Source organism: Podarcis liolepis, assembly GCF_965112155.1.
Source record: "Podarcis liolepis genome assembly, chromosome: 9".
Classification (NCBI taxonomy): Eukaryota; Metazoa; Chordata; class Lepidosauria; order Squamata; family Lacertidae; genus Podarcis; species Podarcis liolepis.
The window spans coordinates 5048255-5070478 of NC_139564.1; the positions used below are offsets into that span (position 1 = coordinate 5048255).

The 22224-nt window shown below is 47.8% G+C and overlaps 1 protein-coding gene across 4 annotated transcripts in view; it reads right to left on the minus strand.

Moving 5' to 3' along the window:
• Nucleotides 1-3496: 3496 nt before the first annotated feature.
• The window catches only part of ATRN (attractin), a 174254-nt gene continuing 155526 nt past the window's right edge, over nt 3497-22224 (minus strand). For all 4 annotated transcript variants that reach the window (XM_083520445.1, XM_083520443.1, XM_083520441.1 and 1 more), the window contains 2 exons: nt 12703-12817; nt 3497-10419 (listed from right to left, as the gene is read on the minus strand). In XM_083520445.1, coding sequence (XP_083376571.1) covers nt 10295-10419; nt 12703-12817 — 240 coding nt within the window. In that variant the 3' untranslated portion in view covers nt 3497-10294. The remainder of the gene's footprint in view (nt 10420-12702; nt 12818-22224) is intronic.

Genomic DNA, 22224 nt, shown 5'->3' on the forward strand with positions numbered 1-22224 from the left:
ATAAGTATGCCAGGAGTGGGGGGGGGGAGCCCGTTTTATGTGCTGTCCATTGAAGTGGGACCCATCAAAGGCAGATTCCCAACTCGGACAGAAATAAAAGTAATACTTTACTTTCCAATTTGGGTCTCTTTCTCCTTTCTGGAGCACTCCAGTCAAGACAACCATTTGTTACCACGAGACCTGGTTCAGCTCCCTTCTTAGGAGTTAATGTATGCTCAGGCGCCAGGAGGCAGAAAGGTTAATGGTCAGAAACTAACCTCCCGGCCGCATCTGGCAAATTATCTGGAGAAATCAGCCAGTGGAAACTGTGATGGACTCCAAAATCAATCAATTAAAGGGGGAACTTACTGCTTCCCCCCTTCTGGGGGTGAGAAACCAGACCTCCCCCCACCCAGCTCCTATTCCCAGACTGACTTCAAGTATCTCCTTTGCTTTGGCGTAGATTTCATGATGTAACCAGTTACAAATGGTTCACCTCACAGGGGAGAGTAGCCTGAGGCCAGACTGCCAAGCAGAAAAGCGCTTGACTCATCCAAGGAGGAGATGCAAAGAGACAGGGGAACCCGTTGTCTTCCAGAACTGCCTTTATCACATCAGATTGTGCATAGCAACTATGAATCATAGGGTTGGAAGGGAACTCAGAGGTCATCTAGTCCAACCCCCTGCAATGCAGGAATCTCAGCTAAAGCATCCCTGACAAATGGCCATCCAACCTCTGTTTAGCTTTGAGCTTGTGGTGGACTTTAGGAGACAGAAGAGCAACGTCCAGCCACTTTTGATTGATGGGGTCTGTGTGGAGAGGGTAACAACGTTCAGATTTCTGGGCATTGAATTACAAGAGGATCTGTCCTGGAGTGTCAACACAAGGGGGCTTGTGAAGAAGGCGCAGCAGAGACTGTACTTTTTGAGAATACTAAGGAAAAACCATCTTCCGCAGAAACTGCTGCTTGCCTTCTATCACTGTGCCATTGAGAGCGTGCTCACTTATGGCTTCTGTTCGTGGTACGGAAGCTGTACTACCCAGGACAGGATGGGGTTGTGCAGGGTTGTTAAGGCAGCAGAGAGCATTGTTGGCTGCCCACTCTCCACCTTAGAGCAGATTTATGCCACAAGGTGCCATAGGAAGGCACTGGACATAGTAAAAGATCCATCACATCCTGGTCACTGTCTCTTTGAGCTCTTGCCGTCGGGACGGAGATACAGGTCGATGAAGACAAGAACGAGCTGTCTTAAGAGCAGCTTCTTCTCCAGAGTGATCTCGGCCCTGAATGGGAAGCCCGGACTTTGAAAGTCATCTAATCTCCCTTGCTGTATTATACTGTATTGTTTAATTAGTGTTTTATGGAGCAGTCAAGTAATTTCGTTGTCCCCGATGGAAGCAATGACAATAAAGATATTATTATTATTATTATTATTATTATTATTATTATTATTATTATTATTATTATTAAAAAACCTCCAATTAAGGAGAGTCCACCACTTCTTGTGGGAACCTGTTTCACTGTTGAACACCTCTTACTGTCACAAAGTTCTTTCAGATGTTTAGTTGTAATCTCCTTTCTTGTAACTTGAAGCCATTGGTTGAGGTACTACCCTCCAGAGCAGGAGAAAACCACCTTCAGTGTGAGATCCTTGAAGATGGCTTTCGTATCTCCTCTGAGTCTCCTCTTTTCCAGACCAAACGTACCCAGCTCCTTCAACTGTTCCTCATAAGGCTTGGTTTCCAGACCTTTGCTCATCTTGGATGCCCTCCTCTGCACACCTTTAATAATAATAATAATAATAATAATAATAATAATAATAATAATAATAATAATTTATTTATACCCCGCCCATCTGGCTGGGCTTCCCCAGCCACTCTGGGCGGCTTCCAAAAGAATATTAAAATAAATCAAACAAACAATATTAAAATACACCTTCCAGCTTGTCAACATCCTTCATAAATTGTGGTGCCCAGAACTGGACACAGGACACAGGACTCCAGGCAGAATACCAATGGAAGGTGAGCGGTTGGGGGTGGCACTGGATTTTGGTGGCACAAAGGGCATCACTGAAATTCGAGATGCCAAGGTCTTCTGCTGGTGGAGGTACAAAGCTGCCATTGTGGTTAGAAGCTATAGATAGCCCCCCAGAGCAGCACACAGGGGAAGGGGAGGGAATAATTTTTTGATCTGGCAAGAAGAAATGCTTGTGCTGATGGACCAATAATAACTGAATTCCTCCCATGCTTAAATTCGGGTGGATTATTCTTATTGCTAATGTGAGCTGGCTTTCCTTTTCTCTTTGTTACACTTGACACACATATAGAATATTTAAAGCTATTTGGGCAACTCTAATCACAATTTCCTCTCCAAGATGAGAAATAACAGAGGATTTGATCTCCCCCGAAAGCCCCATCTCCAATAAACTAAGGAATATTTTCGGAGGATTATGGAGGGAGGTACTCTAACCGGTTCTGGAGTAACCCAGCTGGCTCCAAAGCCAAGCCTGTTTGCAGATTCTGAGCACAAGAAAGGTGAGCTCTTCGAAGGCTGGATTACTTGGCTGGGCTGAAGGAACAGCCGGGGTCACCCACTGAGTTAATGGAGGGCAAAAAAAAGAAAGAAAAGGGGAAGAGCTTCTGTGTTACTCTTCGTCCCTTCTCTCGTGCTACAAAGTCTTGATGCAAGTTTTAAAACCCACTGACTCCTTAAACTGCAAGGTGAAAACATTAACTTTCTTATAATAAGTGATGTTACAGGGAACCAGGCACAGGGCCTTCTCGGTAGTGGCGCCCGCCCTGTGGAACGCCTTCCCAGATGATGTCAAGGCAATAAACAACTATTTTACTTTTAAAAGACAACTGAAGGTGGCCCTGTTTTGGGAAGTTTTTAATGTCTGGTGCTGTATTGTTTTTAATATTCAGCTGGAAGCTGCCCAACTTATTATTATTATTATTATTGCTCGGATCTTGGCAGATGGAAATACAGAGTGAAAGAAAAGCACTAGCATAAGGGCCCTGCTGGATCACACCAATGTCCCATCTAGTCCCGCATCCTATTTTCAGACGTCTGTGGGGAAACCCACAAACAGGATTTGAGCACACGAGACCTCTCGTCTCCTGTGATTTCCAGCAACAGGTATTCAGAAGCATGCTTTCCTCCATCTGTGGAGGCAGAGTAGACATCCTGGCTAGTAGCCATCAGTAGTCCTCTCCTCCTCTAATCCTCTCTTTAAGCCATCCAAGTTTGTGGCCATCACTGCCTCCTGTGGCAGAGAGTTCCATAGTTCCACAGCCAGCAGCTTGTGAGGCATGTTTAGGTCAGGCAGACCTGGATTCAAATGTCTGCTTCCATGAAACACGCCATGAGTGACACACACACAGCCTAGACTAACCCGCAGGGCTGCTGCAACGATGAAATGGGGAGAAGACCCAGCAATTTTGCCCCACACTCCTAGGAGGGAAACGTGGGGTGTGAATGCGAGAAATACACAGTAACCAAAAATGAGGCAGCCATTCTTAACCAGATCGTCTTCTTTTTATTCCAGAAGGGAAAAAAGTTTTTGTTCATTATTTACTTTTATTTACATACATATACTTCACATTGGTGTTTTAAAATGCACGTATTCATCACCTTGTTCCTGCTTTTAAATTAGCTGTTATTTTGTTTTGTTTTTTACAATACAAAAAAATACCAAAAAACCAGCAGCCCTAAAATGCGTATTTTTATACCATCCCCACCCCAGCAATGAAATACTTTACAATACTTACTCGTTATTTACATATGAATGCAATAAAGGCTAAATTATACATATGAACAAAACTAAGCTCAGGTCCAAATACAGAAGAATAGTGTTTTTCCCCCACACCAGAAACAGAAAGAACTGTAGGGGGAGGAGAAACAGAAAGAAATTCCTAAGAGAAAATTAGTTCAAGAACTCTACAGAAAAGACCTCTTTGTGCACAAATTTCAGAGTAATAGAAATGTAAGGGCTTTTTTCTTTTGCTGTTTCAAGGGCCGACATTATTTGACACACCATGACAAATTTCACTTAATTTCCCCCATCCCGTTTTAAGTGCTGGAGCAGATTCCTGATGCGAAGAGACCAGGCTCAAAAGTGTCAAAAGCATTCTGAATCTGGAAGACGCAAAAAAAAAGAGCAGCTTTTTTTCCTGGGAAAACAAAGAAAGTTTGTTGGAAGAGTTTTGCAGAGAGGCGGGAGAGTCGAGAGGTTGGTTTTTGGGGGGGGGGGGCAACGTGAAGCAGCACAGCTAACCACATCCTGAATTTTAAAATTTGAAGCTGCTAGGATAAGGTAGAGAGACTGGTGCTGCGGTTTATGAGAAGAACAGAAAGACAAAAGCGCCGTCGGCCTCTTGGCCGAAGACGCTTACCTATGGAGCAGCTGCACAAAGAAGGAACCAACCTGCATCTATAAGACACAACCCAGCAAAAGTTATTTCAAGTAGCAGCTGAAAAGGAAGAGGAAGCCACCAAGACAACTGACCTGAATCCCAACTTCTTCAATAGGTGTTAAAAGCGGGGGGAAGTGAAAGAGAAACTCGCAAGCGGTGGTTTTGGCAATTAAATAAACCATGTTGGTGGTGCCCATTGGGCTTAGATGACTGTAGGTGAAACTGGCCTGCGGAAAGGCAGTCTCTTTCTCTCTCTGGATATGTTGACGTTGCCATCGTGCCCCACTTTTGCCAGCTTCCCAGATGCATTTGGTCAGCTCCTTTGGGGGGAAACCGGGCTCCTGGACTGGGTGGCTCCTCAAGTCCGATCTCAAAGGGCTCTGTTCACAAGCCCTTGCCTGGATGAGGCCTGGGGGGACTTGTCTTCTCCAGGAACAGCAGGCAAGGCCAATGTGGTGCTCTCCAAAGGCTGCTGGGAGCACAACCCCCACAATTCCTGCCCATTGGCCATGCTAGCTTGAGATGATGGGAGTTGCAATCTCACCTCTGGGGAGCACTATATTGGCGACAGCTGTCCCAGGGGATATTTCAATACCCATAGCGTCTTTCAGGGCCTCATGCACAGCCAAGTTTTTCACTCAACTGCTGCACCGCAACAAGTCACTTCTGTTCCTGTTCCACGCTGGGGAAGCCTGCCTTGTGGGGCAGACAGTTATTCCCCACGCGGCTACACTGGACAGACTTGTTTGGGTCTCCATCCTTCCCAGCCCTGAACTACAAAAGCTCTTCCTCCCCAAATTTTGGGTTTCCCATTAGGAAAGCTGAGCTGGGTCACACACAGGCTTGAGTCTCTGGACACTTGGGAGGGAGACAAATGAGTCACTGGTTTGACAAACCAGCACAACTGGGTGCTTTTTGCCAGGTCGCCTAGGAGTAGCTGTCAAACAATACCAGACAAGGTCCACATGCTTCTAGCGAGACGCGGCGCTGCAACGTGCTGGCTGTGGACCTGGGGCTCCAATCCTCACCCAGAGATCTGTGCATAATACAAGGGTTCCCCAATAGCAGGGGCACAGCCTGCAGGCTATTTTTGCTGTGTGCGTGAATATGATATCACCCTAAGAGTAACAAGGAGTCGCTGCTACTAGGATGGTTTGCAGCGGGCTTTGGTTTGCAGCTATTACGAGTGAGGAAATCAGTTCTGTGTCGGTGCCCTCTTAATGTTTAGCTAGGGCAGCCATCGCCACCCCGGGTCCCGCCAGATGTTTGGGGCTACATCTGGCTGGCAGCGGGTCAGGCAAGCCGGACCTATGACAAAGGGAAAGAGTCCAGAAATTTGGGGAGGGGGTTTGAGATGGAGATTGGAGGTCAGCCAGTTAGGGTCTGAGCTGCTCCTCCTTTATGAAACACATTCTCGACAACCCTGTAAGGTGGCACAGAATTGCAGGTTGGGGGGGTATATATATGTCTAAGACCACTTACTGAGTTCCTGGAAAAGGTTGGATTCCTGGTTCACAGCTCAGCTTCTTTGCTCCAACGCTACACTCATAGCCAAGGTCTCAGCCTTCATTTTATAGATATACAGATACTGTGTATATATAAAGCCCATTTCCGACAGTAATTCTAAAAGCGCACTGGAAACCAAGTGAATATATTCTCACACATCGGCGGTCTCCGTGGGGGAATTTCTTTCCTCCTTAATACAGTGTGCATGGTAACTAGAAGGCAGCAGATACCTGTCAAGGGGTGCTTTCACAGCCTGTCATTCTTCAAGCGTTTGCAATTCGCCACAGTTAGGTTACATTATTCATGGATAAGATCCAGGAGGGGAGGGAAGAGAATCTCAGGCACCAGGCAGTCAAGAGACAGCCGGGGCTTTGGCATCTGTGACACAGAACATTTGTGGCCTGACAGCTCCGAAGGACACGCAAGCCGCATCGCCAGAGATACTCGTCTGCCTTTGTGTACAAATCACAGGTCCAAACGGAACACCTTCTTGGATGGCAGCAGGCTCCCAGGTGCTCACCAGAGGAGATGAATGACCGAGGAACTGTTTGAGAACAGAAACAATTATATATATATCCCAGGTATTAAAGAGTGCCCCCCTACAGAGATCTCAATTCCAGCTGCCTCCAGAACTTCAAAAGCCGCAAAATTCAGATTGTGAAATAATGGCTTGAAAGGCGAATCTCTGTAAAGATCCCTAACTCCTCCGCTTCCCAGGGGAAACAACCCTCCATTGAAAAGCAGAATTTAGCTGGCACAAAACACCAGAATCAGCTGGGGGAGTTGTACAAGGCCTACTCATTTCAAGGTGTTCCCGCACAACTTCCATCAATTTCAGGTTGGTCTGTCGGTGCAGGTGGGTAGTCCATGGGAAATGGGGGTGGCGAAGGCCTTCTCTGACACAAGAGGTTATTCCTTAAATCAACTTGTATGCCGTTTATGGAACTAAGACCCGAAGTTCTTCAAACAGATCTCCTTCCCGAAACATGCACACACTTTATTTTTTTTGGCAAATAATTTTACTTTCGTATTTTGGGAGCATTGCAGTCCAGTGGTTGGATTAACTCTGCAGGCTTTCCGCGATTTTCGTGGTGCAGTTCTTTTTGGAGATTGGGACTCCCAGTTCTGCTTGAGCGATGGTGATGGGAGAGAACTTTGTTAGCGCCACTCCCCTAACTCCTCAGTGTCTCAACGGAAGCGACACTGGTAGTATAATACTGGAGCAAGTTGAATGGGAACAAGTCCTCCACTCCCAGATCTTCAGATCTGGGATCCTAACTGGAAGGTCCAAGAGACGGGTGCTTAGCAGGAAGTGGGCAAGGGATCTTGGTTCATCCCGGACTCTTGTCAACGCCTTCGCCATGGCAGATTCAGGCTCTTTTCTACCGCACACAAAACCCACACAGCCTCCCCAAGGCTCCTTCATGCTGCAAAAATGGACTTCGAGAGGTAATTTGCTGCCTTCCACTTCTCCCCAAGGACAAGTCAATTCAAGTGCAGCTTCAACAAAGCAAATTGGGGAGGGGCAGGGAGAGAGATGCTATTTTAATTGTACGTTTGTTCCAGTTCTGTAGGGTTCAAGAAGTACAGGTTCATTAATATGCACAATGACAACATTTCTGGCCAGGCAGTCCAGAACAAGAAAGCTTTGGTCGCTCACCGTTCGTTCACTGCGAGATGCAAATGAGCGGCTAATTCCAGTCGCGCAATGCACATGCATGCACCTCCAAGGAGTCTAGATCCTCGCCTCTCTCATCTCCACTCCCTCCCCATCCCCATGAGTCCGCTCAAAATACAGCTGTAATATATTACTGCATTCAAGAGAGGAAAAGGGGGTAGATTGGGGAAAGGGATGCAGTTACTCCAGGTGTAACTATAGGAGCTGCAACATGCGACACTGCTAAAAAAATATCGCATTTATGTTTCAAGCTACTGTTCCCCACCTGGATGCTGGGAGCACAAGCCCCAGATCTGTGCAGGGGAAGAACTTGCCAGAAAGATGCTATTGGGGGCGGCAGCCGCACTTAAGGGCCAAACATAGCTGCCTCCTCCTAGGCTACAGCAGCCTTGATCCAGCAGTGTGTTGTGCCCAGATGAGAGGGTGGCACAGGGGTTTCTCCAGTAAGCGTGGCATCAGGAGCAGCTCCCAGCTGCTGGAGTGGAAGCAATGCTACAGTGACGGGAGACTTTGCTGCTGCTTTCTGCATGCATATAGGCAACGGGAACGCTCTCCATCGGCGGCAAAAGTGCAATTGCATCGCGACTCTTGCTATGGCTAATGGACTGGCTCCCACGACCCCCTTGCGTGGGCTGGGATGGCATGCACCGCCAAGCAGCCGCCAGCGGTTCCATTGTAAGTGGGACACAGTTTGGGCAAAATGGGATGGTGCGCTGACTATCCCTGCCCTGTTTTGGAAGCCTGGTTGGTCCCTTCTGAACACACATGCGAGTGATTTTCAGAGGGAACGCAATAGGTGTTAAGAGCAAGTGAAAACCTGAGTTATAGCAACTTCGAACACATGCCAACTCTGCAATGCCCGCTCGATTTGGAGAGGGTGCCAAAGCCAACACTTCTTGCTTCTCAAGGCTCCTGCTTCTCTGGCTGCCAAGCTAATAAAACCCCAGGTTTCTGCTGGTTTCTGTCTGGAACGTACAACGGGCAACCTGGTTAACTGCCCAGGATTTATCAAGGCCAGAGCAATGTAAGTGGCTCTCAATCTGCAATGGCAGTCCAGCCCCTGGGCCAACCGAGAGCCAACCGAGAAGCTGCACCTCGACTTCTTGAGAAGGCACTCAAAGGGTGCCACCAAGTGCCACGCTCAGGTCTCCCAGCCTCTCCTTGGGGCACCTTACGTCAACCTGGCACCCTCCAGCTCAGTGGTTCTCAACCTTGGGCCCCCGGATGTTTTTGGCCTACAACTCCCATGATCCCTAGCTCACAGGACCAGTGGTCATGGATGCTGGGAGTTGTAGGCCAAAAGCATCTGGGTACCCAAGATTGAGAAAGGTGCTCCAGATGCTTACTACAACTCCCATCAGCCCCAGCCAGCACAGCGTGATGGGAGTTGTAGTCCCAAACATCTGGAGGGCACCAGGTTGGCTAAGGGATGCTTCAGAGTTAATTCAGACCCTACCCTTGCCTTTGCGGGAGTACACTTTCCCGGTGTGCAGGATTATTGATAGGTATCAGGGAGGAGCGAGCAATGTAAGCTGTTCAAACAGAAGGGACCACTCTTCAGAGCACATCCACTGTAATGCAGAAAGTGGTTTTCCCCACGTTCGTTCTCAAGTGAGGTAAAATAGAAAGGGGTGTGGGGAAGGAGTGGCGCCCAAAAGAGGGAACGCCAATGCAACATCTGCCTTGAATGGAAGCAGATGCACGATGTGAAATGACAATAAATAGGAAGCATTCCAGCCCCCCACCCCGGCCCCCCGACAACCACCACGGCTCCATCAGCCTGAAACAGGTTAGCGTCTTTATGCTCTGTGCCTGTTAACTGGGCACAGCACGGAAAAGGCCACGGATTGCCCAGGGTAACTGAGGAATGTAGTTACGCAAGAGGCCAGCTATGCTAATTCCCCTTTGCTGCCTTGGTTCTATTTAAAACCTTGGGAACACTTGCACACAGATCTGCCACATAGATCCACGTGAAAAACATTAATCTTCCCAGAAAAGGGAGGCGTTGTTGTTTTATCCTAGCAATGTGCTGCAGTGCGTAGCACCCAGCCGTACTCAACAGCATCCCTCGATTTAATACAGTCAGGTGGATGAAAATAAAGCGGCAAACATAACCCCAGCCCCAATGAAGGTATTGTATTTGGAACAGAGCTCTAAATAAGAGAGAAATAAATAGAATTTTTTACAACACTGGGTTCCTGGAGGAAATTGAGTTAGCTTCTCCTTAAATCCTGGGGGTTTAACTGCCGAGGGCAGAAAATTATCTGTAAGTGCTGCAGCTTTTCTTGTACAACCAGAAAAGGGGTGTGGGGAAGAAAATCAAATACCACAAAGCGCTTTCCACATACAAAAAGCCGAGTGTTCTTTGTCTTCCCGTGGCTTTTCCCTACTGCCAACCTTCAGTGGTAGAGGCGGACGGATAATGGATTCGCAACCAACGGCCTTTAGCTGGATAGGGGAGGGAGATGCAAAAAGGTGGGAGCCAGGTGGGCACGACGGGATTGGCAAATCTAAGACGGAGTGGATGTCAAAACAAGGCCAACTAAGACAACGCCAGCAGGAAGGGCTGGATGCTCCCCAGAAACATTGCGCCCGGTGCTTCGAGGTGTCCTTTGCGACACAAACCTTGCAAAAAAACCCACACCTCTGTCCTCCTCCTCCCAGGTAATCCCTTGTGTTTAAAACCCTAAAGAGGAAGTTCAGATGTCCATGCATCAAATACAGGTCCCGGGCTGGGCTGGAGGCTGCTGTTTGCGACTTCGTACCGCTCCCGACTTCTCTTTGTAGGCAATAGGCATTTGTTGTGAAATGTCCACCAATGCACTAGCTACTGCAAGACCTGGAAGGAGAAGGGGGAGAGCAGGGAGTTACAGGCAGAACCGAGAACAGGGGAGCCCAGCCAGCATCACCACACCCATCCAACTTAGACTGGCCAGAGACCCAGGGAGGTTTCTGCCTCTTGGTGCTCCCTGGCCAGATTCCTTGCACCCATCTCTGACGCAACTGGTCTCCACACTCAGTGGAAGGTGGACCAACCCTTGGCCAGGATTCAGAAGATGGGGTGGAAGATGGCAACGCTAGCATCCAGAGAGAACCCAAAGCTTACAGACAACTCTTAAGGCAGGGTGACTCTGCCCTTGTGAAGTTTAATAATAATAATAATAATAATAATAATAATAATAATAATAATAATAATAATAATAATATATTTATACCCCGCCCATCTGGCTGAGTTTCCCAGCCACTTTGAGCAGCTCCCAATCGAGTGTTAAAAACAATACAGCATTAAATATTAAAAACTTTCCTAAACAGTGCTGCCTTCAAATGTCTTTTAAAAATAGGATAGCTGCATATTTCCTTGACATCTGATGGGAGGGCGTTCCACAGGGCGGGCGCCACTACCGAGTAGGCCCTCTGCCTGGTTCCCTGTAACTTCACTTCTCGCAATGAGGGAATCGCCAGAAGGCCCTCGGCGCTGGACCTCAGTGTCCGGGCTGAATGATGGGGGTGGAGACGCTCCTTCAGGTATACTGGACCGAGGCCGTTTAGGGCTTTAAAGGTCAGCACCAACGCTATGAATTGTGCTCGGAAACGTACTGGGAGCCAATGCAGATCTCTCAGGACCGGTGTTATGTGGTCCCGGTGGCCACTCCCAGTCACCAGTCTAGCTGCTGCATTCTGGATTAATTGCAGTTTCCGGGTCACCTTCAAAGGTAGCCCCACATATAGCGCATTGCAGTAGTCCAAGCGGGAGATAACCAGAGCATGCACCACTCTGGCAAGGCAGTCCGTGGGCAGTTAAGACTTCCCCTGCATGCATAGACAGGCTTCAGTGAAAAGACAAGACTAATTGTGTTTCCAACGGTTTCTGCGTATGCTGTTGAGGGAAGTGAGGGGCAGGTGGGGCTTGTCAACCTGGGAAGATAGCCCATCTAAGAGAAGGAAAACTCTTATCCTAAATCTCCCATTTCCTTGCAGGATAAAATAATAATAATAATAATAATAATAATAATAATAATAATAATAATAATAATAATTTATTTATACCCTGCCCATCTGGCTGGGTTTCCCCAGCCACTCTGGGTGGCTTCCAAAAGAATATTAAAATACTGTGATACATCAAACATTAAAAGCTTCCCTAAACAGGGCTGCCTTCAGATGTCTTCTAAAAGTCTGGTAGTTGTTGTTCTCTTTGACATCTGGTGGGAGGGCGTTCCACAGGGAGGGCGCCACCACCGAGAAGGCCCTCTGCCTGGTTCCCTGTAACTTGGCTTCTCGCAGTGAGGGAACCGCCAGAAGGCCCTCGGTGCTGGACCTCAGTGTCCAGGTAGAACGATGGAGGTGGAGACGCTCCTTCAGGTATACTGGACCGAGGCCGTTTAGGGCTGTAAAGGTCAGCACCAACACTTTGAATTGTGCTCGGAAACGTACTCGGAAACGTACTGGCGTATCTTTGTGAGAAGAAAAGGCTAACGGGTGAAGCCTACACAAATCCAGAGTGGATCTGCTAAGATGGTTGGATGGTGCCTTGTACGCCTCCTTTCAACAACTCCTACAGCCAAGTTGGTGCAAAACGCATTGAACTGCTTTCCTCTGGACCAAGGCTGAGAGGAGAGTCTTGTGGTCTGGGCAGCCCAAAACCTCCACAAACACTGCCAGTGTTGTGCCCTAGAGAAGTCTCTTAGGTTACTTCTAATGATGCAATTTGACTTCTACGGAAGTGATCTCCATTGTCTTTTGAGACAGACGGATGCCGACAACAAGCACTCTCAACAAGACAGGAAGCAGGAAATGAGTGCCTCTATACCAACAGCAGCACTTGCTTCCATGCGCCGGGGCGTACAACATGTCAGTTATATGCCTTTAGCAGATGCAGTTATACTAGGCGTACACGGGCATGCAAATCGGCACAAGCAGCCGTCCACGTGGAGGTGCTTTGAAAGGAATGAGTTGCATTTAAAGTAGCCCCAAGGAAAGGAAAGCGAAAAAGGGTCGGGTGGTCTTAGACATCAAATGGCTGTAGGAAGGGGTTACTGGACGACAATGTTACTGGACGACAACTTCCAGCATACTTCAAAAAAACAGAAGGGCACCGTGCTGTGGAAGGACGGTGGTTGCTTACCTGATTGTCCTGGTGGAGGGATACCTCCCAGGCCTCGTGGCAACCTCACAAATACCGAAAGAACAGCAGCTTTGTTGCCAAAACAGGGCTCCAACGCTATGGGTTTGGGGACAGTCTGCGGGGGAGAAAAGAGAGAATAATTTACTTCATGCCAGTTTCACCTGATTTTGCCAGCTTAGGAGCTGACCTCTAATCTTCAACCAAACCACAATCCAATCTGCAGCCACAAACTCCATGATATGGTATACCTGGACAGAACCAACGCAAGGGGCCATAAGAAGCGCTCACAGAATGGAACAGAGGCAGCATCCCTTTTTTTATTTTTAAAGTCAAGGGAAAGCAATCAGCAGCTGTGTTTTCTTGCATCTGATTTATTTATCTTTGCTCAGCTTACTTTAAGCGATCTCTCCGTGGTTAAATACAGGTTTGTGTGCGCACATTCCCAGAATCAATTCAGCCAATACTTTTTAGCAGGCACAGCAGAAGCCAAGGTTCATCCGTGCCTTTGCATAACCGGGGAGGAGGGCGACGGCAGGGTGCAGAAGGAAGAGGAATACCAAAAAAGAGCATCTGAATTACAGGCTCTGGGAGTTGGAGCAGAACGAACGCTTGGAGAGTGACAAGTTCCCCATCCTCAGGTACAAGGCAACTCCTGGGAGCATAGGAAGGTGCCTCATACAGAGTCAGATCATTGGGTCTGCCTAGCTCAGTATTACCTACACTGGCTGGCAGCAGCTCCCCAGGGTTTCCCAAAAATCACAGACACAGGTGGCATTCCTGAGTATGAAATTCATTTTTCTCTCTCAAGCTCATGCCGCAAATCTCTAGCCCTCTGCTATGTCACGCTGGTTTCTTCTGTGCGGCTCCTGAAACATGTCTAACATGCACTTAGCAGGGCTCCAAGACCCTGTGGTCGAAAAGGTAAGAAAATAAACCGGAAAGTGTTTCCATCTATATTTCACTTTGATAGATCAGCAGCTCATTTTAATGGGGCATGTAATTAAATCGAAAAGGTACTAAAGAGCTGTATTTCAACATCTATTAAAAGTAGCAGAGTGTTCTCAACGGCAAAGTAGCTGGGAACAAGGCTCAAAAACTTGGGTCTTTGTGCGAGCAAACTATCAGAGAAGCAATTACAAAAGGAAAGGAAAGGAAAACACTGTTCTGCTTAGCGGCTGGTACGTTTTGTTGCTTATAAAGTTTCAGCTTCAAGCAAATTCTTTTTATGACGTCCTAAACGGAGCAATTATTGCCTTCTTCGTTAGGTGAGGCATTATAATGCAGTACTTCTGAGCCAAACAGAAACTATAGATGTTAAAAGAAAGGGAGAAGGAACCAAAGTCACCATTAAGTTAACAAATGCCTAACAAGGCAGTGACAGAGAGAAAAACCAAAATTAGTGCCTTTACGCATCCCTAGTATTAAACGGATAACAAACACACTGATGGATTAGTCCCTGCAAAGCATTTCGCTGTCTACCACAGGGAGGCTGATATTTACAGCAGCCTGTGCCCTGGAATCTCCACTCCCTATAGAGTTGCTAAAGTTCAAAATAATTCTTTTCTTACAAAAGCAGTGGAGAACAAACTTGCACCATATATTCTGCTGGAACTCAATTACTAGAACTAATGGGCATGCAGTGCCAGGCAACTCCAAGTAATACATTGCCCATGGTGGCATCCAGCATGGAGAGAGAAATAGACAGAAAGAAGAGGAAAGAGAAAGAGGAGACGAGTATATATAAATAGTGTAGAAGAGGAAGGATGGGGAATTGGAATCCGGCCAGCGGACTGGATCTTTGCCTCCCCTACAGGCCAACTTTAACAGGTGGACAGGCCCCCTAGGTGCCAATCACCCAACCAAGTAACCAGTTTTCCTTTGAAATCAAACCAAGCAGTCAAAGGCCCACCAGCTGATTGGTAGAGCCTGCTAACTCCACTTTCAGTAGAGCACCACATGTTTACCTGCCCTACCTGTAGGGCAGGTGGGCATGGCTTGGCTGAAAGGGTCTCACAGACAAAAATGGGAGCAGAGCAGGCATTCCACACCACGGTTTAGATTAGATAGATAGATAGATAGATAGATAGATAGATAGATAGATAGATTCTTTATTGTCATTACACTAGTGCAACATTGCACAAGTGCAACGAAATTGGATGCCATCCCTTAAAAACAACAAAAGCAAAACAACAACAACAACCAAACAAACCACCTTCCAACCACACCCACACCCACCCCCAAAAACTCCCAGGTCTCACTATCGAGTTACAGCATTCAAAAAGGCCACAGCTCTTGGATAGAAACTGTTTTTCAGTCTATTTGTCCTTGACTTGATGTTTCTATACCTCCTGCCAGAAGGCAGTAGTGCAAACAGACTGTATCCCGGGTGAGATGGATCCTGCAGGATGTTGTTTGCTTTCCTAAGGCAACGGGAACCATACAGTTCTTCCAAAGGTGGGAGAGGGTGACCAATAATCCTTTGGGCTGTGGTTATGACCTTCTGGAGCACCTTCCTCTCCCTAGCTGTACAACTGGAGAACCAAGCACAAATACAGTATGTAAGTATGCTCTCTATGGAGCCTCGGTAGAAGGACACCAGCAGTCTCTCACTCAGATTGTTCTTTTTTAAAAGTCTGAGGAAATAAATTCTCTGCTGGGCCTTCTTCACCAGAGCAGTGGTATTTGCGCTCCAAGTCATGCCCTGATCCATAGTCACTCCCAAAAACCTGAATTCCGCCACCCTCTCCACCCGTTCCCCGTTGATATACAAGGGCTGAATGTCCGCCTTTTTTTCCCTGTAATCCACCACCAATTCCTTGGTCTTAGCCGTATTAAGAGCCAGATTGTTCTCTCCACACCAAACACAGAGCCGCTCCACCTCGTCCCGATAGGCGGACTCATCCCCTCCTGAAATGAGCCCCACCACCGTAGTATCATCAGCAAACTTGATGATTTTGTTGCTGGAGTAGATGGCTGTACAGTCATACGTATAGAGAGCATAGAGCAGGGGACTCAACACGCAACCCTGTGGTGAGCCGGTGTTAAGGCTAAGGGCTGTGGACACATGTGACCCTACTCTAACCCTCTGAGAACGTTCTGACAAAAAATCCAAAACCCAGAGACAGGTGGAGTTGGGGAGTCCAATCGTCTCTAGCTTGGACACCAGTCTATGGGGGAGGATAGTGTTAAAAGCAGAGCTAAAATCCACAAACAGCAGCCTCACATAATTCCCCGGCTGCTCCAGATGGGACAGAGCAGCATGGAGAGTGGTGGTGATAGCGTCTTCTGTGGATCTATTTGCCCTGTATGCAAACTGGTAGTTGTCAAAAGTTGATGGAAGACAGGAAATAATATGACGGCGCACCAGTTTCTCAAAACACTTCATGATGATTGGAGTCAGTGCAACTGGTCTGTAGTCATTCAAACTACTGATTGTGGATTTTTTAGGCAGAGGGACAATAGTTGACGACTTCAGGCAGGGTGGGACAATAGACTGGTGTAAGGACTTGTTGAAGATCTTAGTAAAGACCCTCGCCAGCTGATCCGCACAGCCCTTCAACACCTTTCCAGTGATGCCATCAGGTCCAGCCGCCTTCCTCGGATTCACCATCCTCAATGCTTGTCTCACCTCGTGCTCCTCTACAGTGAATGAGGGGCCCCTATGGGCTGGTGGCTGTAATACCGGCGTCTCAGGTGGCTCCTTCTCGAAGCGAGCAAAGAAGAGGTTAAGCTCCTCCGCCAGCAAAGGGTCGCCGTCGACAGCGCCAAGGTTAGGTTTGTAGTTGGTAATATGCTGAATCCCCTGCCACATCTGTCTTATGTTGTTGCTCCTTAAATTATCCTCAATCCTCTGCCTATAATCCAGTTTTGCCCGTCGAATACCCCTCTTCAAGTTTGCTCTTGCCACACTGTAAAGCTGCACCTCGCCCGACCTGAAAGCCCTGTTCCTTTCCCGCAGCAGGCACTGGACCTCTCCATTCATCCAGGGTTTTTGATTAGGATAAAACCGGATGGATTTATTTACTGTGACAGTGTCTGTGCAGTGATTGATATAGCACAGAACTGCCGCCGTGTGCTCCTCCAGGTCCGAACGATCGAAAATATCCCAATTGGTTCTCTCAAAACAGTCCTGCAGCTGGTGAATAGCACCTTCAGGCCAGATTTTAACAGATTTTAATATTGTTAAATATTAGTGCTCTTCCACCTTGGTTCTTCAGATGATGATGGACTACAACTCCCACCATCCCCAGCCAACGTAGCCAATGGTCATGGATGATGGAAGTTGTAGTCCAACAGCATCTGAGGAGCTAAGGCTGAAGGACACTGGTTTCAGGAAAAGGAGAGAAAGCCATTGGGCCCAGCTGTTCAAGCAAGCAACTTATAGGATATGCAGGTCCATGATCTTCATTAACATTTTAATTGATATTAAGACCAAGACAGAGTTACGATAGCGTGTTTATTTTTTAGGCTACTTTGGTTTAGGTGCATTCCTTGTAGTAGAGAACGAAGACGAAAATACTTAAGGGCAAGCCTTCCCTACTAAAAGAACACGCAACCCTCACAGCATCCCTAATCCCCAGGTAATGTATGAATCCCTGTTTCTGCAAAGGAAATGAGAAACGCACTACATTCATTCAAAGACCAGTTTCTGGAAACCACAGGAAGCGGACCTGTTTGCAGGTTTCCCACAGGCATCTGGTTGGCCACTGTGGGAACAGGATGCTGGACTAGGTGGGCCAATGGCCTGATCCACCAATCTCTCCTTAGGCTCTTGTTTTCTTAATGTGCATCTCATCAGGTGAGTCACAACTGAAGGGGAACTCCATGGAGTTCATCTTCCCATGCCCAACCTGCAGGTACCTACTCTTCTCAACGGAATGGCTAACGCCGCAGAGCTGAAGAAGGCCTCCCGCTTCCGCACCCAAGAGGCTGTTAGTGTGGTCCAAGAGCCTTTGCTCCAACTCCCTCTCCCAGGAACAGGAAGCCTAGCTAGATGGCCCAGCTCCCACAGTGACAGAACAGGTTTCTTGGATCTCTGCCCAGACCAAGCTTCCTACTAAACTTAGGTGGCCTGTCTGACACTCCCCCACCCCATTCTTTGGGGTGTCATTTCGCAAGATGCCGTGGAAGTGTGCTGAGATACCTCGGGGGGAACTTTCCGTTCTGCCCCATTACTTTTCTTCACATAAATTCACCAAGTCGCAAGGTCTAGGGATTGATAAACACATTCTTTATAAAAATAGACGCCAACAACAAAAAACAGATTCCCCATACTCGTTCTGAGAGCGATAATCAGTCCTAATTAAGTATTGCGAAACACCAGATGAATAAGTGAATTGGGTTATCCTTTTTCAAATCCAATTAATGGTGATAGGCAGGGCCAAACACTTAAAAAAATAAAAATACAGAATGACCACTGAACATGAACCCAGGGGGAAAAATCTTCCACACACTTCTACTCCAACCATGTCCATTAAATCCCCCCATGCAGTAACAACAACAACATATTAATAATAATAATAATAATAATAATAATAATAATAATAATAATAATTTATACCCCGCCCATCTGGCTGAGTTTCCCCAGCCAATCTGGGCAGCTTCCAACAAAATATTAAAATACAATAGTCCGTCAAACATTAAAAGCTTCCCTAAACAGGGCTGCCTTCAGATGTCTTCTAGAAGTCTGGTAGTTGTTTGTCTCTTTGACATGTGGTGGGAGGGTGTTCCACAGGGTGGGTGCCACTACAGAGAAGGCCCTCTGCCTTGTTCCCTGTAACTTGGCTTCTTGCAGCGAGGGAACCGCCAGAAGGCCCTCAGAGCTGGACCTCAGTGTCTGGGCTGAACAATGGGGGTAGAGACTCTCCTTCACAGCCCTGCCCCACTTGTGAGCATAGAAAATGCACGAGCTGAAATCCCGGCCCCACCCTTTGAAACCCTACAAGCAGAATCACCCAGAGGTCATCACAGCCACCGCTCTGCTGCACCTACCAGGAAAAGTTGGTCCCAGATTTGCAAAAACTGTCTAACTCCATGCCTTGCTAAGCTAGCTAGAAATAATTCATTAAACAACAAAGGTTTGTTTCCTCCTGCCGCTCCTGTATCTAAGGAGCCTTTTTAGAATAAAGTGAAATTTTAGCGGAGCTAATCCGTTTTGCACACCTCAGCTGCCCGCATAATCTCCAGCTCTTTGTGGTGGGCAACAGCGTCCCCCTGCCAGGTGTTCAAAGGGCAGCGTGTTCCTTTCCATGAATTAAAAAGCAAGGTGATGTCAGCAGAGGCACCAAGTGGAACACACAAGCCAAGAACAGTTTGCCTCCTTTTGCTCTGATGTCCCTGCACATTAGAATCTGCTCCACACCTGCCCACCGACACGGCTTGCATCGAGTGAACTGGTAGCCTTAGAGGCATGTTTTTAAAACGCTGCAGAGGAAGGGGTGCTTTTGTTTATTAAAGGGGAGGACTCGTAAGTTCAGAAGGCTACTCTCCCCCCAGTCTGAAGTGCTTCATCCGAGGTGAGCCCCAGACACATCCAAATTTGAGCCTTGGCTCATACTGCCTTGAAGCAGGATCCGGTCGCCGCCATCCCTTCTGTCTACCAGCTAGATCTCCAGATCTCCCCCCCCCCCTTCGAAATTTGCAGCTTAGCAGCAAGGTTTCCAGTCCCCTCTGTTTCCCCCTCCCTTCCTCAGGATGTAAGAACCCTGGAGAAGTAGATTTGCCAGAGCTTCCATTACCAGGGATGCGACCATTGCAGCATGCTAGGCACTGGAAAGATGGAGGGAAGGAGGGAGAGGAAGGGAAGAAGAGACACCCTGCTGCCACAAGTTTGGGGAAGGCGACGGAGTCCAGGGGATCTCCAGAGATGGGGAGATTGCATCAACTCATCTTTTGAAAACCCTTGCAAAATCCTCAAGACAGCACTCCCCTCCTACCGAAGCATTCATAAAGGAAGATTACAAAAAGCAGAAATCAAGGCGAATCTAATTCACCCAATTCATAATGCTGCCCCAAACCAAACACTGAAAACTCGGAGGTGGTGTGATTCTGCAAACGACACTCTGGACGTGATGCATGTGCAAAAAACACAGGAATCTGAATGTTAGCCATTTGGGGGGGAAACCACAATCCCCAGGTAGTCAGTACCTTTATTAAGGGTGACCTGACCAATGGATATTACACTCCCAGCCTCCTTCTTCAGGGGCAACAATATAAGCACTGCTGTATCTTCCTTTATGGGGTGGGGGGTTGAGAAGAACTGCTTGAGGGGAAGTAGAATTTTTAATAGAATGGAGACAAAAGGGGGAAAGGTTTAATAAGCCCAAAACCATCCCTCTGGTATGGCATGTTCTCTTGTGTGTGTATGGGGTTTTTTAATAGTCACGTCTAGTTTTGGTCCATCAAGATCAACACAGGAGAAGGAGCAAAAGTGAGAGAAGGATCATCAGCCGCTGAGGCTGCTCCCAGCAAAATTAATGAGAAGAAGAGGAGAGCTGATGAAGACAGAGACCAGATGAAAGAAAGGACCTGAACTTGCTGGTGGGCAGGGACAGAAAGCCAGTACGGGACAGAGAAGAGGTGGGATTTGGTGGTGGTGGGGGGAGTTTGGCAGAGACCCACAACGGTGTGTTCATAGGGGGAACTCAAGCTCTTCTGACTCCGCTTGGATTACTTGGAGCGATCTGCTACCCACACGCCCTGAGGCCGTGGACCTCATTGGCTTTGCTAAAAGTGCATGGTGCTCAGATACAGACATTGGGAGGGTCTTGTTTTGCAGCAGTGGGTCATACTGCCAGGTGACCTCCTGGTTAGACCCAGCTCCAAGATTACATGAGGACCTACACGCTACTAGATGGATTGCGCCGGAAATCTTGTTTTATTTCTTCAGTACAGAATGTTAAATTGCCAAGCAGCTTACAAGCTTTGCTAATCTTAGATCATTCACACCTGCCGATTATAAAAGCTACTTCAAAGCAATATTCTTCTCGGAATAAGTGGATGAAGAAAGCTCAGCTCTAAATCTGATTCGGAGCAACTCTGCCAAAAAGAGAGAGCTGTATTTCACAGGTATCTAATGACAAAGCAAGCTGATAAGCCTTAGAGGGTCAACTTGCCACACTGGCCCTTGTGAAGCAAAGGGCTACCAGATGCAAAACCAAAATGGCTGCCCACCGGCTAGCTGGAATATAAAAGAGGGGGGTGGTTGGGAAGGGGGGGGAACCACTCCTTTAGGCTGCTAGTCACGCGTTGGCTTAGAAAGACGTCATTCCTACTGGGTAAATCGCTCTCTCTTTTCCTTCTTATGCACTGCAGGAAATATACTAATTGAGACTACTGTTCCAAAATGAGTCCAGCTGCAAGACGTTCGCCTAGGATGCAATTAGCTTAATCTGACCTGCCAGTTGGCCAGGCACAAAAGGAAAGTGAGAGACCCTTGCTGACTAAAATGACCCATTTCCTACTATTTGGTGGGCCGCTAGTAAGTTAAGCAGTCGAGGGCCAATTCGCACGTGGCGTTTGCCTGCACAGCCACCATCTCCATGCAGAAAAAGCTCTGGGGTGCTCCGAACTCCGGTTCCCCACAGGATCCAGCCCTGCCAGAACAACTGGGTGGCAAGGAAGCAAGGAACAGTCTGGGGTGGGAGGCCTGCTGAGAAGAACTGGCAAACACTGGGGTGGCACCAGGCTCCTTTCCCCCAATCTGTTACTCCAGAGGCAGGGGGGATGCTGCCCCAAAATACCTGAGGGCCACAATTCCCACCAGCCGCAGCAATAGGCCACAGAGCTGCTAAAGGAGCAGGTGGGGAGTGGGTGGCTCCCTTGGCCACTTGTCCAGAAGGGATGCATCCCAGAGATTCTTCCCTTTGGCCTGAAGGGGGCGGAGCAGATCCTCTTCCTTGACTGCTGTTCTTACAATGCAGTAAATAATGCTCTGGTCTCCCCTCTGCCTCACAGTGCCCATTGGGGCACGCCATTGCACAGTGCCATAAAAGGACCATGTAAAAATTAGCGAGGAACGTGCTTGTGGAAGCTGCTCCTCTCCTTGCAATTGCCAAGAGCGTGAAATTGGGGTAGGATACAAATCTGCCTAATTTTCGAACAAAGTGGTGCCCGTGACCATTTGTACAATATTCACACAATGCAGCCCTTGTGGGTGTGTCCGTCTCTAGACACAGATGACTGGGAATTAAAACTGTTGTGCGGGCGCAGCCCAAGAGTTTCTGGCACCTGAGCCAGACAACCCAAATGGCCAATCCTTCTCCCCACCTCCCTGAAATAGGGTCAGGGTCCCGACTAAACCACATTAGCAATTTGCACCTGATCTACACCATCCAGGGATTATGCTCAGAGGTGTTACAGGAGCACTTGCACACCTGAGTGTCTTCTGATTACAAAATAAGCAGAGCAAGGAAAAGGAAGCGGGAGGGGGCAGCTTGCAGAGAGACAAATTAGGTCCTTTTTTGTTTCCCGTGCCGGAAAGCGACGGGCAAACCATCCCCACGCCCCCTGCAGTCATGCCAC